Here is a 14,772-nt window from a genome sequence, read left to right on the forward strand (position 1 = left end):
TTTCCCTTAAGATTGGTTATTCTAGGGGCAGCCTGGGTGGCTCAGAGGTCTAGCGCCGCCTTCAGCCCAGGGTGTGATCCTGGAGACCCGGGATCGAGTCCCACATCGGGCTCCCTGCATGGAGCCTGCTTCTCCCTCTGCCTGTGTCTCTGCCTCTATTTCTCTCTGTGTCTCTCATGAATAGATAATAAAATCTTAAAAAAAAATTGGTAATTCTACCTTTTTTTTCCCCAAAGATTTATTTATGAAAGAGAGAGAACATGAGCTGGAGGGAGAGGGAGAGACTCTCAAGCAGACTCTACATTGAGCACAGAGTCCGATGTGGGGCTTAAGATCATGACAAGATCATGATCCGAGCCGAAATCGAGAGTCAGCTGTTTATCTGACTGAGCTACCTAGCACCCCTGGTAATTCTACTTTACACAGAAAATTTAAAACCACAGTAAGAAATACATACAAATATGTATTGTGTGCTTACTCTTGGACAGTGGAATGTAACAGTAGAAAGAGCTTGCCCTCCATAAGTTTATAGTCCTACTAAGAAAGGAAGATATTTAATATATGTTTTTAATAATGTTTTTTAAAATTTCTATTCAAAACCATAGAAAAAATAGAACAAATATCATTTTTGGCATAGTTTAATTCCAAAGGAATTTATCTCCTACTCCTTAAGGATCTCAAAACTAATTAAGTTCATATTTTGGTCTTCATTCATAAAGGAGAGGGAGTGCAGGCTGTGTTATTAAACAAATTTTGAACTTCACGTGATAACAACATAATAGCATCACAAAATGTTTTCCCATGAACTTTGTTTTTGTTTTCTTTTTTTAAGTTTTTTTTGTTTTGTTTTGTTTTGTTTTAAAGTAACCACTAAACCCAACATGGGGCTTGAACTCACAACCCTGATATCAAGAGTCATATGCTCCACTGACCCAGCCAGGCAGGCATACTGTTTTCCTATGAACTTCGAAGTCAAGTGCATTAGCTTTGAGCATGGCTCCTTAACATATGTCCTTGAATAGCTAGGAAAAACCCCATTATAACATTATAATGACTTATAAATTCAGTTACAGAATAGGAAGAAAATAATTAATTTTATTTGCTTAGATATAGCTTGTTTTCTACTTCAACATACCACTTCTCATTTTCTCTGTGATACAAATTTTAATCCAAAGGAGATATTATCTTGTAAATCTGTTCCTAGAATACCATGCATATGAACAAATATGCAACTAGCTTCAAATTCAGGATTCATACTAATAATGTATCTCGTTAAACAATTATTTCATCAAACACATACCAAAAAAATTTTTTTCAACAAATTGTGTTCACTTCTATGGAAGGGAGGGTATGCAGAAACTTTAAAAAGTTGTCAGAAGATTTTGGGAAGGCAATATAGTACACAGATCCTCTCCTACTCCAAAAACCTTTAGGAGCTTCATATGACAGGGTTTCAGTCCCTCTTCTGGCATGCCATGGGAAGAGTGGCTGTTCACCCATAACAGATGATAAGGGAAGAAGGAAGAAAGCAGAAGCAATAACAACCATTTTTAAAAGCAGTGGGGTATAAGTATCACAGTAGCAGAAACTGTACACACATCTTTCCTGGACCCTTCCTTCCTCCAGCACTTAATGTATAGTACAGCCATTACTCCCTTCCCCCAACTCCTCTGCTAAAAATTATTATTAATGAATAATACTTTCACTACCAGGTCCTTTTGAAACTGGGGATGAAAGGGAAGGAAAAAAAGAGGATTAAGGTGAAAACTATTTGATTCCTTTATCACCTTCCCCACTCCATGAACTTTGAATGTCTGTCCCACACCAACACTAGTAGAATTCAAGAGGTCTATTTCTTGGAAGGGATAAAACAACTGGCTTCTGAACTGGAGACAGAAAAGACAGTGGATGGTGGGAACACAGCACTAAAAGCTGAAGGGAACTGGACAACCATGTGCACAATAATGCTCCCCACCAATCCTCTTCACCCCTTACCTCCTAGACCTCTAGTCAGTGACAAGAAGATAAGCTCCTACTGACTTGGGGCTTCTTCCTCAACGAGACAGACAAGAAGCTCACCTTACAGAAAGGCCCAGAGGTATTCAGCCTACGCGTTTAAAGCTTCTAATTTAAAGCTTCCCACTCTTAATCATGAGCAGACAGCTAATTATTAGGAGACATCAGAGGAAAACTCTAACATAAAACAGATCAAAACAAACAGAGAAAAGCAACTTTAGGGGAAAAGGGACTGTGCAAGGCCAAGAAAGTTTGTTGAGGACAATAAAAGGATATGATGAAAGAAATATTCTGTGAACAAAAGAGATCTAGAAGTTCAGAACATAAGAGTAGAAAATTTTAATTGATGATAAAGATGAATAAATCCTCCAGCAGGCAGAGCTAAAGGAAAATGAGGTGAGAATCAGGAAACTTCCAGGAGGCCTAGCATCACGAAGCATGTGGCAATCAAGAAAGAGAAAGACATGAGATTGAGTAGGGCTATCCAGGATGACAGCTGTGCACCACACCCAGAAAAACAGCTGTCCAGATTGGAAGAGTGTGACTCAAGAGATATACTGAAGGTGGCTGTCACTACAATCTCTGCTGCCATTTGCCCTCTTCTTGAATATAAGAATGTAGTGCCCAGGTAAGCCTGGTCCTCAGCTTATCTTGACTAAATGCTGATGAATTTCTCCTCAAAATACTCAGCTGTTTAATGAGCTCAGAACACTCAATTCATCCCACAGAAGTGTCTTAACCCAACTCCCAAAAGCTGTAGGTGAGTCATGGTCAACTTGGGAGGAATCAGAGAACAGCTCACACCTCATACCGTCTAACCATATTTCTGTCACCTGTCCAAGACTGGGTCCACACTGGACCCTGCCCAATACAATTTCCAGGACAAGTCCTGACTTCGCCAAAGTTGCTTTTCTTCCATAGAATAGACTCTTTAAACCTCAGGAAACTGAAGAAAGTGTGGTCCCCAGATGCCTGGGATCCCCGAGATTCTTCCAGGAACCTAAGAGGTACACAGATATACTTAGTAATACTAAGGGAATATTTGCCTTTTTCACAGTGTTGAAACTTGTATCAATGGTACAAAAGCAATAGTGAGCAAAAGGTACCTTACTCAAATCAAGTACCTGCTGGTACCTTAACACAAATCAAGGCAGCAGCACCAAACTATAATAGGACTCATGGTCTTCATTATCATATTATTACAGTTAAAAATAATGCCAGTTTTAATTTAAGAATGTCCTTGATAAAGCTGCAAAATTATTAGTTTTAATAAATCTCAATCCTTCAGTACATGTCCTTTTATTATTCTGTGTGAGGAAATGACATATACTTAATATATGACATAACATAAACTTAAGTATAACTGCTACCTTTAGTAAAGGCACTTGTGTTGCAGGCTGAACTAAGGTTTTTTTCATGAAATACTGTTTTTACTTAAAGAGTAATTATATTATCCAAGCTTACATATTTGATAGGCATTTTCTCAAAACTGAACAAAAGTGAATCTATCACTACAAAGAAAACTGACAGTACTTGTTGCCAGTGACATAGGTTAGGCTATAGGTCTGTCCCCTCTGGAACCTGATGTGTCAAAATCCCTCACTTCTATTTTCAGAATACAACAAAATAATTCTTTTTCAATCTATCTACATAATTCTTAGCTAATTTAATTACAACAAAATTCTCACCCTAACTTACAGGGACTCTATCTTCTTAGAAACAAACTTATTTTACATTCAGAATTCTTATCTTTATCAGGTGGCATTGAGCAGACCATAAACCAGTAAATATTATATGTATGTTTTGTAAGCAACTAAGAAAAATCCATTTTTCTCTAGAATCCACATGAATATAAATGTTAATCAAGTTACAGATTCCAAGATTTAAAGTATAAGAGGAAGAGTCTCACTAGCACAGAACACAACCTTTTTCTCATATTGGTGATCAAAAGCACATTTTGATTTACTTTTCAATTGACTACTGACCAACCCTAACTACCATAGCAACTCTCTTTTTAGTATTCCTTAGTAAATTTAAGTTACATTTAAATTTAAATTAAATTTAATTAATTTAATGATAAATTTAATTAGATCCAATTAAACTTAAGTTATGCTTAAGTTAGGTGAGGTAAAGAGGTCAAAGAGAAAAAATAAGTTTCCAGTAACCACCTCTGAGTAGTCAAATGTTCCTCTAGTTTGTCATATGTACATGTTCCTTAGGATTTGTCACCAAGCAACCAAAATCAACTCGATTTACTAAACTGTTCATAAGTAATCCCCTCCAGATAATTCTGGTAATAAATTCTTGGTAATAAAATTTATGACAAAAGTACTGACTGCCCTCTAGTGTTCAGATTGAGGATTATGCTGATAAACTCGTAAAATACCCTTGAGGGTGGGGGGGGAACCCAAGGTCCTAATGAAGCCATTTAGGGTCATTAACAGCAGTGGAGAAATTCAGATCTTGCCAAGTGTTCAGCCATCTTCTTAAAGCAAGACAACAGCTATTAACCTGAGCTATCTAATTACTTGTACCAGTAGCCCAAGTACCTGACCTTAGTTACTCTGGGGTAACTGGGCAGGAGTAGAATGTAACATTAGTAACATTTTTACTATACTTCAAGTTACACTGGTATAAAAGGAGATTCAGACGTCTTTACATTTGGCAAAGAATCACAAAATGCTTGAATCAAAATCTTATTCCAGCATGCTAAGGTTAAACAAGAAAAACGGCCTCTAATCCCTTTCTTTGCTGATGCATATTTTAAACACCTCTTTTAAATTTTACGTACTTCCTAGTCTGCAATCTGATTTTTTTTTTGAGAAAAAAAAAAAAGGCCCACAAATACCATTTACTAAGAAAAATGCAGATGATACTCACCAAATGGATCTTCCATGCCACTATTAACCAGTTTAGGGAGGTGGGGTGTAGTTTCTAAAAAGAGAAAAAGGTAAATGATATATTTACAACATAAAATTCATCACCTTTTACGTTTTTTTTTTAACCCAATTCAGTAATGCTGATTATAATTTAAAACTGGAACATTATAGAAATGTATAATTTATTAAGTGAGAATATTACCTACTGGGATTTACTTTAAGACAGGTAAGATATAGATATATAGTATAAAAATATCATAAGACATTTAAGGCTAATTTTCATTTTAAAATATATTATTCTCCGGCAGCCCCGGTGGCACAGTGATTTGGCGCCGCCTGCAGCCCGGGGTGTAATCCTGGAGACCCGGGATCGAATCCCATGTCGGGCTCCCGCGCATGGAGCCTGCTTCTCCCTCTGCCTGTGTCTCTACCTCTTTCTCTCTTTCTGTCTCTCATGAATAAATAAATAAAATCTTAAAAAAATATATATATATATTATTCTCAGTTTACTCAAGTAAGTTTCCTTTCCAATCCCCATCTTGAATTTATGAGGGTATAAGGAAAAAGGAAAATTTTTATGTAAAACAATACCCCCCCACAACAAAACTCGTGTAAGTACCTGAGAAAGGGTATGAGTGATACCTTAGAAGGAACTGGCTTTGCCTAAAGAATGTAGAAGTTATTTAAAGTAAGTTGTCAGTTTAGAATGCTCAAGTATGAAAATAAAAGAATGTTTTGAAAGAAATTTGACTGAGTACAGATATCCAATCTCCCTACCCCTTAATTAGACTAGGATCAGTCTGCCCAATCTTGCTTCCTATTTCTCTTGCGGTTTTGAAACTCTCTAAAGCCGCCCCAGCTGGTGATCCCTAGATATAAGGAGGAATTACCATCTTGGCAGGATTAACTGATCCTTATTATCAGAAAGAAGTAGGGTGGCTGTTCTAGAAGGGGACAATGACAATATATCTGGAACCCAGATGACCCATTTGGGTACCTATTGGTACTCCCTTTCCCAATTCTGAGAGTAAACAAATTGGATACTCTGGCCTGAGAAAAGCATGGTAACTAGTGGTTCAGATCCCTAAGTAATGAGGGTTTGGGTCATACCACCAAGTACTAGCCATCAAGATTGGCGGAGATGTGGGCAACCTGGGTGGCTCAGCGGTTTAGTGCTGCCTTCAGCCTGGGGCATGATCCTGGAGACCCGGGATCAAGTCCCACATCAGGCTCGCTACATGGAGCCTGCTTCTCCCTCTGCCTGTGTCTCTGCCTCTCTCTGTGTGTCTCTCATGAATAAATAAATAAAATATTAAAAAAAAAAAAAAAAAAGATTGGTGGAGATGGGGGGACACCGGGGTGGCTCAGTTGGTTAAGTGTCTGGACTTTTTGTAAAGGTAATTTTTTAAAAGATGTATTTATTTGAGAGAGAGAAAGGCATAGCATGTGCAGGGGAAGGACACAGGGAGAAAGAGAATTCTCAGCAGACTCTCCAGTAAGCACAGAGCACAACATGGGCCAATCCCGAGTCAAGCTGAGTCAGCCACCTACCCTACTGAATCACCCAGATACTGCAAGCATCTGACTCTTGATCTCTGCTCAGATCTTTTTTTTTTTTTTTTTTTTTTTTTATGATAGTCCCATAGCGAGAGAGAGAGAGAGGCAGAGACACAGGCAGAGGGAGAAGCAGGCTCCATGTACCAGGAGCCCGACGTGGGATTCGATCCTGGGTCTCCAGGATCGCGCCCTGGGCCAAAGGCAGGCGCTAAACCATTGCACCACCCAGGGATCCCTCTGCTCAGATCTTGATCTCAGGATCACAAGTTCAAGTCCTGAGGTGGGTTTCACACTGGTGTGGAGCCTACTTAAAAAAAAAAGAAAAAAAAAAAGAGAGATGGCGGCTAAGGACAAGGGGAATCTGAACGGAGAATGGAGGGAGGTAATAATTATTATTTGTAACATGGAGACCAGTTACAGCCCGGATACAGTTCATCACACCAACCTTCCCATCCTAAGTATCCCCCAGGAAGAGAAGCCAATCAGAATTCTAGAGGAGCTGTTCTCTCAACACATATAACAAACATGAAGATACAAAATGTCAAAATTTATGGGACAGAGCTAAAGCTGTACTTACAGAGAAACATATAGCTGTAAACACCTACATTAAAAAGAAAGATCTCAAATCAACAACCTAATCTTTTACCAGAAGACACTGGGGGAAAAAGTAAACAGTAAAGATTAGAGTGGAAATAAATGAGATAGAAAACACAAAAATTGGGCAGCCTGGGTGGCTCAGTGGTTTAGCGCCGCCTTCAGCCCAGGGCCTGATCCTGGACACCCGGGACTGAGTCCCACATCGGGCTCCTTGCATGGAGCCTGCTTCTCCCTCTGCCTGTGTCTCTGCCTCTCTCTCTCTCTGTCTCTCATAAATAAATAAAACCTTAAAAACACACACACACACACACACAAAAATTAACTCAAAATAAATAAAGAATTGAAATATGAGAGCTAAAACTAATTAAACTCTTAGAAGAAAAGACAGGTCTAAATTTATGACCTTTGGTTAGGCAATTAGGTTTCTTAGATACAATACCAAAACCATAAGCAACAAAAGAAAAAGTAGATAAAGCTTATATTATCAAAATTAAAAACAGAAAATAACAAGTGTTAAGAGGACGTGGAGAAATTGGAACCCTTGTGTACTCTAACAAAATGGTGCAGCCACTGTGAAAGTAGCATGGCAGTTCCTAAAAAACTTAGGGGTGCCTTGTTGGCTCAGTTGGTTAAGCACCCAACTGAGTTGGGTCAGTTGATCTCAGTTCAGGTCTTGTTCTCAGGGTGGTGGGTTCAAGCCCCACACTGGGCTCCCCCTAGGTGTGGAGCCTACTTTAAAAAGATTAAAAACAGAATCATAGCATGATCCAGCAATTCTACTTCTGGATATATACCCAAAATAACTGAAAACAGGAATTCAAACACATATTTGTATACCCATCTTCATAGTAGCATTAGTGACAATAGCCAAAAGGTAAAAACAACGCAAATACTCATCAACAGATGAATGGATAAATAAAATGTGGAATATATTATTCAGCCTGAACAAGGAACGAAATTCTGACATATGTTACAACAATGTCAATTCTGAGACATTGTGCTAAACGAAATAAGCTAAACCCAAAAGGAAAAGATTGTATGATTCCACTTTACCTACAGCAGTCAAATTCAGAGACAGAAAGTCAGATGCTGTTTCCAGGGGCTGAGGGGAAGTGAGAATGAGGAATTATCACTAATGGTTATAAAGTTTCAGTTAGGAAAATGAAAAAGTACTGAAGATAGATGGTGGCAATGGTTGTAGAACAACGTGAAAGTACTTCATGTTGCTGACTATACCTTTAAGAAACGGTAAACTTTGTTTACACAAAATATTGTGTATATTTTATTGTAACTAAAACAACTGAATCTTGGTAAGATCAGTGAGTATTATGGCATTTTAACTAGCCTGACTCCCACTTCCATCTCCCTAACTCTGTTAGCCTTGAAAACCAAGAGCCTCACAACTACAGTGGCTATGGAAACCAGCAGCCGAGCAGCTACTGAAAAGGACAGAATAAATTTGGAGCTCCCGAAAAGCGCCAGAGAGCCGTTAGTACGTGATCTGACTGCTCCCCTTATCTTTATTTGACCTGACTCACCGCTTGTTCTGTGTGAATAGCTCTATCCTTCAGACATTTTTCAAAACATAGTCAGTGGCAGCTGTTTAACATCCCCACAGCCTAAGGCAGTGATATCAGTCAGCTAGAGTCTAACAGGACACTGAACAAAAAAACCCATAAAGGTTCAGGAACGAGAGGTCTATAAGGGACTCTGGAAAACCCTGATGTATTCCTGGGTATCTAGAAGGGCACATGCATTTGCAGGCTGTGCACATACCCAGGAAAAGCCTGAAAGCGCCCTGATATCTTACCTCTGGTTGACCTTGAAATTCTGTGCAGGCAGGAAGTAATGGCTAAAGGAAAATTGTAAATTGCCTGCAGGGAACATTGCAAATATAGGCCAACAGACAGAGCCCCCTTGGCAAAGGCTACTGGATAATTTAAATGTTCAAGACAGTTAAGGAAGTCTTTGTCTAATCATTAGCTAACCACTAAATCAACCAAGCAGAGATTTCAGTGGCCATATACAACAAAAAAATACAGGCTCTACAGATATTTAGTCCAGGAAAGTCACTAAATAAACAGCAACAAGAAATGTCCAGGAGGGAGGGGAGAATCTGAATTGCAGACTTGCCACATTATTTAAAACGCTTAGTTTTCTGAAAAAATTATGAGATACATAAAGAGGAAAGTATGGTCTATATACCGGGAAAAAGCAGTCAACAAAACTGTACCTGAGGAGGCCTAGGTGTTGGATTTACTAGACAAATACTTTTTTGTTGTTGTTGTTAGAGAGCAAGAGAGGAAGAGCACAAGAGGCAGGAGGGGCAGAGGGAGAGGGAGAAGCAGACTACCTCCTAAGCAGGCAGCCCAAAGTAGGGCTCCACCCCAGAACCCTGGGATCATGTCCTGAGCCAAAGGTAGATATTTAACCAACTGAGCCACCCAGGAGTGCTTAAAGACTTTATTATTTTTAAAAATATTTTTATTCATTTATTTATTCAGAGAGAGAGAGGCAGAGACACAGGCAGAGGGAGAAGCAGCCTCCATGCATCCTTGTATTTTTTTAAAAGATTTATTTACCTGACAGAGAGAGAGCACCACAGGGGGAGTAGCCGACAGAGGGGAAGGGTGGGAAGCAGGCTTCCCACTGAGCAGAGAGCCTGATGCAGGGCTCAGGGCTCCATCACAGCACCCTGGGATCATGACCTGAGCTGAAGGCAGATGCTCCACTGACTGCGCCACCTAGGCACCCCTAGACAAAGACTTTTAAGTAAGCTATTCTAAATACTTCAAAGAACTAAAGAAAACCGTGTTTGAAGAACTAAAGTATGCACATAATGCCTCATCAAATAGAGAATAGCAAGAGAAATTTTTTTTTTTTTTTTTTAAAAGAAAGAGGGCAGTCCCGGTGGCGCAGCGGTTTAGTGCCATCTGCAGCCCAGGGTGTGATCCTGGAGACCCGGGATCGAGTCCGACGTCGGGCTTCCTGCATGGAGCCTGTTTCTCCCTCTGCCTGTGTCTCTGCCTCTCTCTCGCTCTCTCTGAATGAATAAATAAATAAATCTTAAAAAAAAAAAGAGAAGATTTTCTAGAATTGACAAGTAAAATAACTGAAAAAAATTCTCTAGAGCAACAGCAAAAGTAACTACATAGGTAAATATAAAAGACAGTATAGGGGCGCCTGGGTGGCTCAGCGGTTGAGCATCTATCTTTGGCTAAGGGTGTGCTCCTGTAGTCTGGGGATCAAGTCCTGCATCAGGCTCCCCAGGGGAGCCTGCTTCTCTGTCTCTCATGAATAAATAAATAAAATCTTTTTTTTAAAATATTTTTTTCTTTATTTATTTATGATAGTCACAGAGAAAGAGAGAGAGAGAGGCAGAGACACAGGCAGAGGGAGAAGCAGGCTCCTTGCACCAGGAGCCCGACGTGGGATTTGATCCCGGGTCTCCAGGATCACGTCCTGGGCCAAAGGCAGGCACCAAACCACTGCGCCACCCAGGGATCCCCAATAAATAAAATCTTAAAAAAAAAAAAGACAGTATAAGTGTATATACTTAATTTTTCCCTATCTAATTTAAAAGAATGCATAAAGCTATAATTATAAAAGCATGGTAATGGGCTTGTGATATATAAATACATAATTTATATAAGAATAATAGTACTGGGCACTGAGGTGGGCACTTGACGGGATAAGCACTGGGTGTTATTCTGTATGTTAACAAATTGAACACCAATAAAAAATAAATTTATTTTTAAAAAAAAGAATAATAGTACCAAGGGGAAAAGGAACAGAGCTATACTGAAAACAAATTGGTATATACCTAAACAAGATTACTAGATTGTGTTAAAGTAAAACCCCAGAGCAACCACCAAAAAACAAACAAACAAAAAAAAAAAAACTAGCTGGGAGGTCAAATCAGTTGAGTATTAACCTTCCAACAAGTATAAAAGTATAATTAGAGAAGGATGGATTAATACGGTCTACAGTCATTAGAAGCCTCAACACAGTGTAATCATTAATGTAAACAAAGTTCCATTCAAACTTTCATGGTAATAGACTGAGGTCTGCACTTTGTTTCAGACATATGTGGCACTGAATAAATGTCTGATATGTAAGTAATGGCATAGCAGTAATAATCAAGAATCAAACATCTCTGGGTGCCTATGTGGCTCAGTCAGTTAAGCATCTGTCTGTGGTTCAGGCCATGATCCTGCTCATGATGGAATCCCAGACAGGGCTCCCTGCTCTGCTGGGAGCCTGCTTCTCCCTGTCCCTCCCTGCCAGTGTGTGCTCTCTGTCAAATAAATAAATAAAACCTAAAAAGGAAAAAAAAAAATAACTGAACATCTGAAAATGGTTGTAAACATAATAGGATTTGCTGGTAGACTGAGAAGACAGAATTAATAGTATCTCAACTGCTGTTAACTACATTATTACTGGGATCCCTGGGTGGCGCAGCGGTTTGGCGCCTGCCTTCGGCCCAGGGCGCGATCCTGGAGACCCGGGATCGAATCCCACATCGGGCTCCCGGTGCATGGAGCCTGTTTCTCCCTCTGCCTGTGTCTCTGCCTCTCTCTCTCTCTCTCTGTGACTATCATAAATAAAAATTAAAAAAAAAAAGAAAAAAAAAACTACATTATTACTAGATAATCAGAGTGATGATCCTGGGCTAGCTAACAGAAAAAGTTTCTTTTTCTTTTCTTATTTTTTTTTTTTTAAGATTTTATTTGAGAGAGAGAGAGAGAACACAAGCAGAGGGAGCAGTGGCAGGCAGAGGGAAAGGGAGAAGCAGGCTCCCTGTTCAGGGACCCGAGCTGAAGGTAGACCCCTGACCTGAGCCACCCAGGCACCCTAACACAAAGTTTCAATTAATAAAACACCTCTGTCCTTAGAGAATCATGAACAGAAGGGTACCTTTTTTTTAAAAAAAAAGATTTATTAAAAAAAAAAAAAAGATTTATTCATCTGAGGGCAGCCCACGTGGCTCAGCAGTTTAGTCCCACATTGGGCTCCCTGCATGGAGCTTGCTTCTACCTCTGCCTGTGTTCCTATTTCTCTCTCTGTGTGTCTCTCATGAATAAATAAATAAAATCTTAAAAAAAAAAAAAAAGATTTATTCATCTGAGAGAGAACGGGCAGAAGGGGCAGAGGGAGAGAGTCTCAAGCAGTTTCTGCACTTACACAGAGCCTGACACCGAGCTCAATTTCACGATCCTGAGATCATGAAACCAAGAGTTGGACACTTAATTGACTGCACCATCCTGGTATCCCACAGAAGGGTATCTTGCTGAAGAATCCCAAGTAGTCTTTGTAGAAGACTACTCTGTGTCTCCACCTAACCAAATGCCTGTGCTAGAAATACTTCCATGGTTCCTAGAATAACCACCCACATGCAGATGATGCCTAAACCTATTATGTATGTTCAGTCCAGATCTCTCTCAAAAGCTCAGAGTAGGGGAGCCTGGGTGGCTCAGCGGTTTAGTGCCACCTTCGGCCGGGGCCTGATCCTGGAGACCCAGGATCGAGTCCCACGTCAGGCTCCCTGCATGGACCCTGCTTCTCCCTCTGACTGCGTCTCTGTCTCTCTCTCTCTTGTGTGTCTCTCATAAATAAATACAATCTTAAAAAAAAAAAAAGCTCAGAGTAAAAGGCAAAATACTCAACAGTTTATAAGGCCCTATGACCATTCTCAATGACTCCATCATGTTCAACTACTCTCTCCCTCACTAAGCTTCAGGTAGGTGAGCCTCCTTACTGTTTCTTGAACCTGCCAGGCATGCTCGGGGCTTTTGCATTTGCTATTCACTCTCTCTGGAATGTTCCTCCCCCAATATCCATTCCTCAATTCTTTTAGGTCTTTGCTAAAATGTTGCATTCTCAGTGAAGCCTTCCTTCATGACCCAACTTTATTTTTTTTTAAAGATTTTATTTATTTATTCATGAGAGACACACACACGGGGTGGGGGGGCAGAGACACAGGCAGAGGGAGAAGCAGGCTCCATGCACCCGAAGCCCGATGTGGGATTCGATCCCGGGTCTCCAGGATCATGCCCTGGACTGAAGGTGGTGCTAAACCACTGAGCCACCCAGGCTGTCCACATGACCCAACTTTAAATAAAAATATTCAGCATTACTCCACCCCAACTCACCCTTGCTTTATCTCTTTTACCATCTTTGTATTTCTCAGAGCGCTTATCTTCTACATTGTGCCTTAAATTTATTTTTATTATGTTTATTTTCTTCTCTCACTAAAATATAAATTCTTTCAGGACACATATTTTGCCTATTTTTTTTCACTACTATAGTGACAACTAGAATTGTTGTTAAATAGTTGGAGGGTCATGTGAGTGACACAGTTGGTTAATCACCTGACTCTTGATTTTGGCTCAGGTCGTGATCTCACAATCATGAGATTGAGTCCTAAGTTGGGCTTCATGCTCAGTGCAGTCTGCTTGAGAGTCTCTCTCCCCTTCTTCCTCTGCCCCTCCCCCATGCACACACATGCTCTCTCTCTCTCCAATAAATCTTAAAACAACAAAAAATATATATGTATATATATATGTATGTATATATATATATTTTTTTTGAATAGTGCCTGGAAAACAGTAAGTACACAATAATAGCTAATTTTTAAATGAATGAGCTCCAAATCCACAAGTCCAACTCACTAAACACCTCCACTTAGATATCCTCACAAACTTCCATTCAACATACACAAAAACAATTCATTATCTACCTCACTCATCTTTATTCCCTCCTCTTCTGGCAGGTTCCTAGCTCACCACCATCCACCTAGTTGTTCAAACCAGAAATCTCATCCTCCACATCATGAGTCATTTCCAAAACATATCTCACACGCATCCCTCTCTTCATCTTCATTGCCTGAAGACACGATAGTATCCAAAATATTCTCACTGCCTCTCACAGCTCAGTAATTAAGTATTCCCTAAACTGGGGCCTATGAACTCTTGGTTTTTGTTTTCCCTCCTACTTCAACTGATGTAGTCCCTGCAGGAACCTCCTTTTCTTGGCCTCTAAATGCTACAGAGCCCTAAGATTTGGCTCTTGAATCTCCATCTCTTCACTATCTTCACTTTCTCCCTCCCTGGAACATCATGAGCATTTTGGCTGGGTCAGTTCTTTACTGAGTACTGTTCTACACATTGCAGGATATTTAGCAACTCTCATTTAGTATTCCCCCCCCCCCACATTAAATGCCCACAGCCTCCCTAGTTATTATGACATCCAAAATCAGCCCTCTAAATTTCTAAACCCTCCTAGAAAAAGTGTAACACTCCAAACATGAACCCTGCCTAATCATCTCATCCAGTTCTATAGCTTTTTTTAAAGATTTATTTATTTTAGAAAGAGAACATGAGAAGGAGTAGAGGGAGAAGGAGAAAAAATATCAAGCAGTGTCCACAGTGAGTGGGGGCCCAACATGGGGCTTGATCTCATGACCCTAAGATCACAAGCTGAGCTGAAACCAAGAGTCAGACCTTAACTAACTGCACCACCCAGGATCCCCAGCTCTATAGCTTTAAGTATAATATATATATATATATATACTGATGATTTCCAAATTCATATTTCCAGACTGAATTTCTGCTCTGAACTTCAAACTAGTATATCCACAGCCTTACAACATCTTTATTTGGCAATCTAAGAAGTTTCTCAGACACAGCATACATATATATATATTTTAAAAGATTTTATTCAT

The 14,772-nt window shown here is 39.8% G+C and overlaps 1 protein-coding gene across 10 annotated transcripts in view; it reads right to left on the reverse strand.

Moving 5' to 3' along the window:
- Positions 1-14,772, reverse strand: part of PHACTR4 (phosphatase and actin regulator 4) — a 104,710-nt gene that overhangs the window by 74,808 nt on the left and 15,130 nt on the right. For 9 of the 10 annotated variants that reach the window (XM_041765947.1, XM_041765946.1, XM_041765953.1 and 6 more), the window contains one exon: positions 4,897-4,950. Coding sequence is in view for 6 of the 10 variants with exons in the window: in XM_041765953.1 (XP_041621887.1) it covers positions 4,897-4,912 (16 nt within the window). In the remaining 4 variants the exon portion in view is untranslated. Of the gene's footprint in view, positions 1-2,849; positions 3,017-4,896; positions 4,951-14,772 lie in introns of all 10 variants that reach the window. The other variant, XM_041765957.1, reaches the window with a different exon arrangement.

This window comes from Vulpes lagopus, chromosome 8, assembly GCF_018345385.1.
Source record: "Vulpes lagopus strain Blue_001 chromosome 8, ASM1834538v1, whole genome shotgun sequence".
NCBI lineage: Eukaryota > Metazoa > Chordata > Mammalia > Carnivora > Canidae > Vulpes > Vulpes lagopus.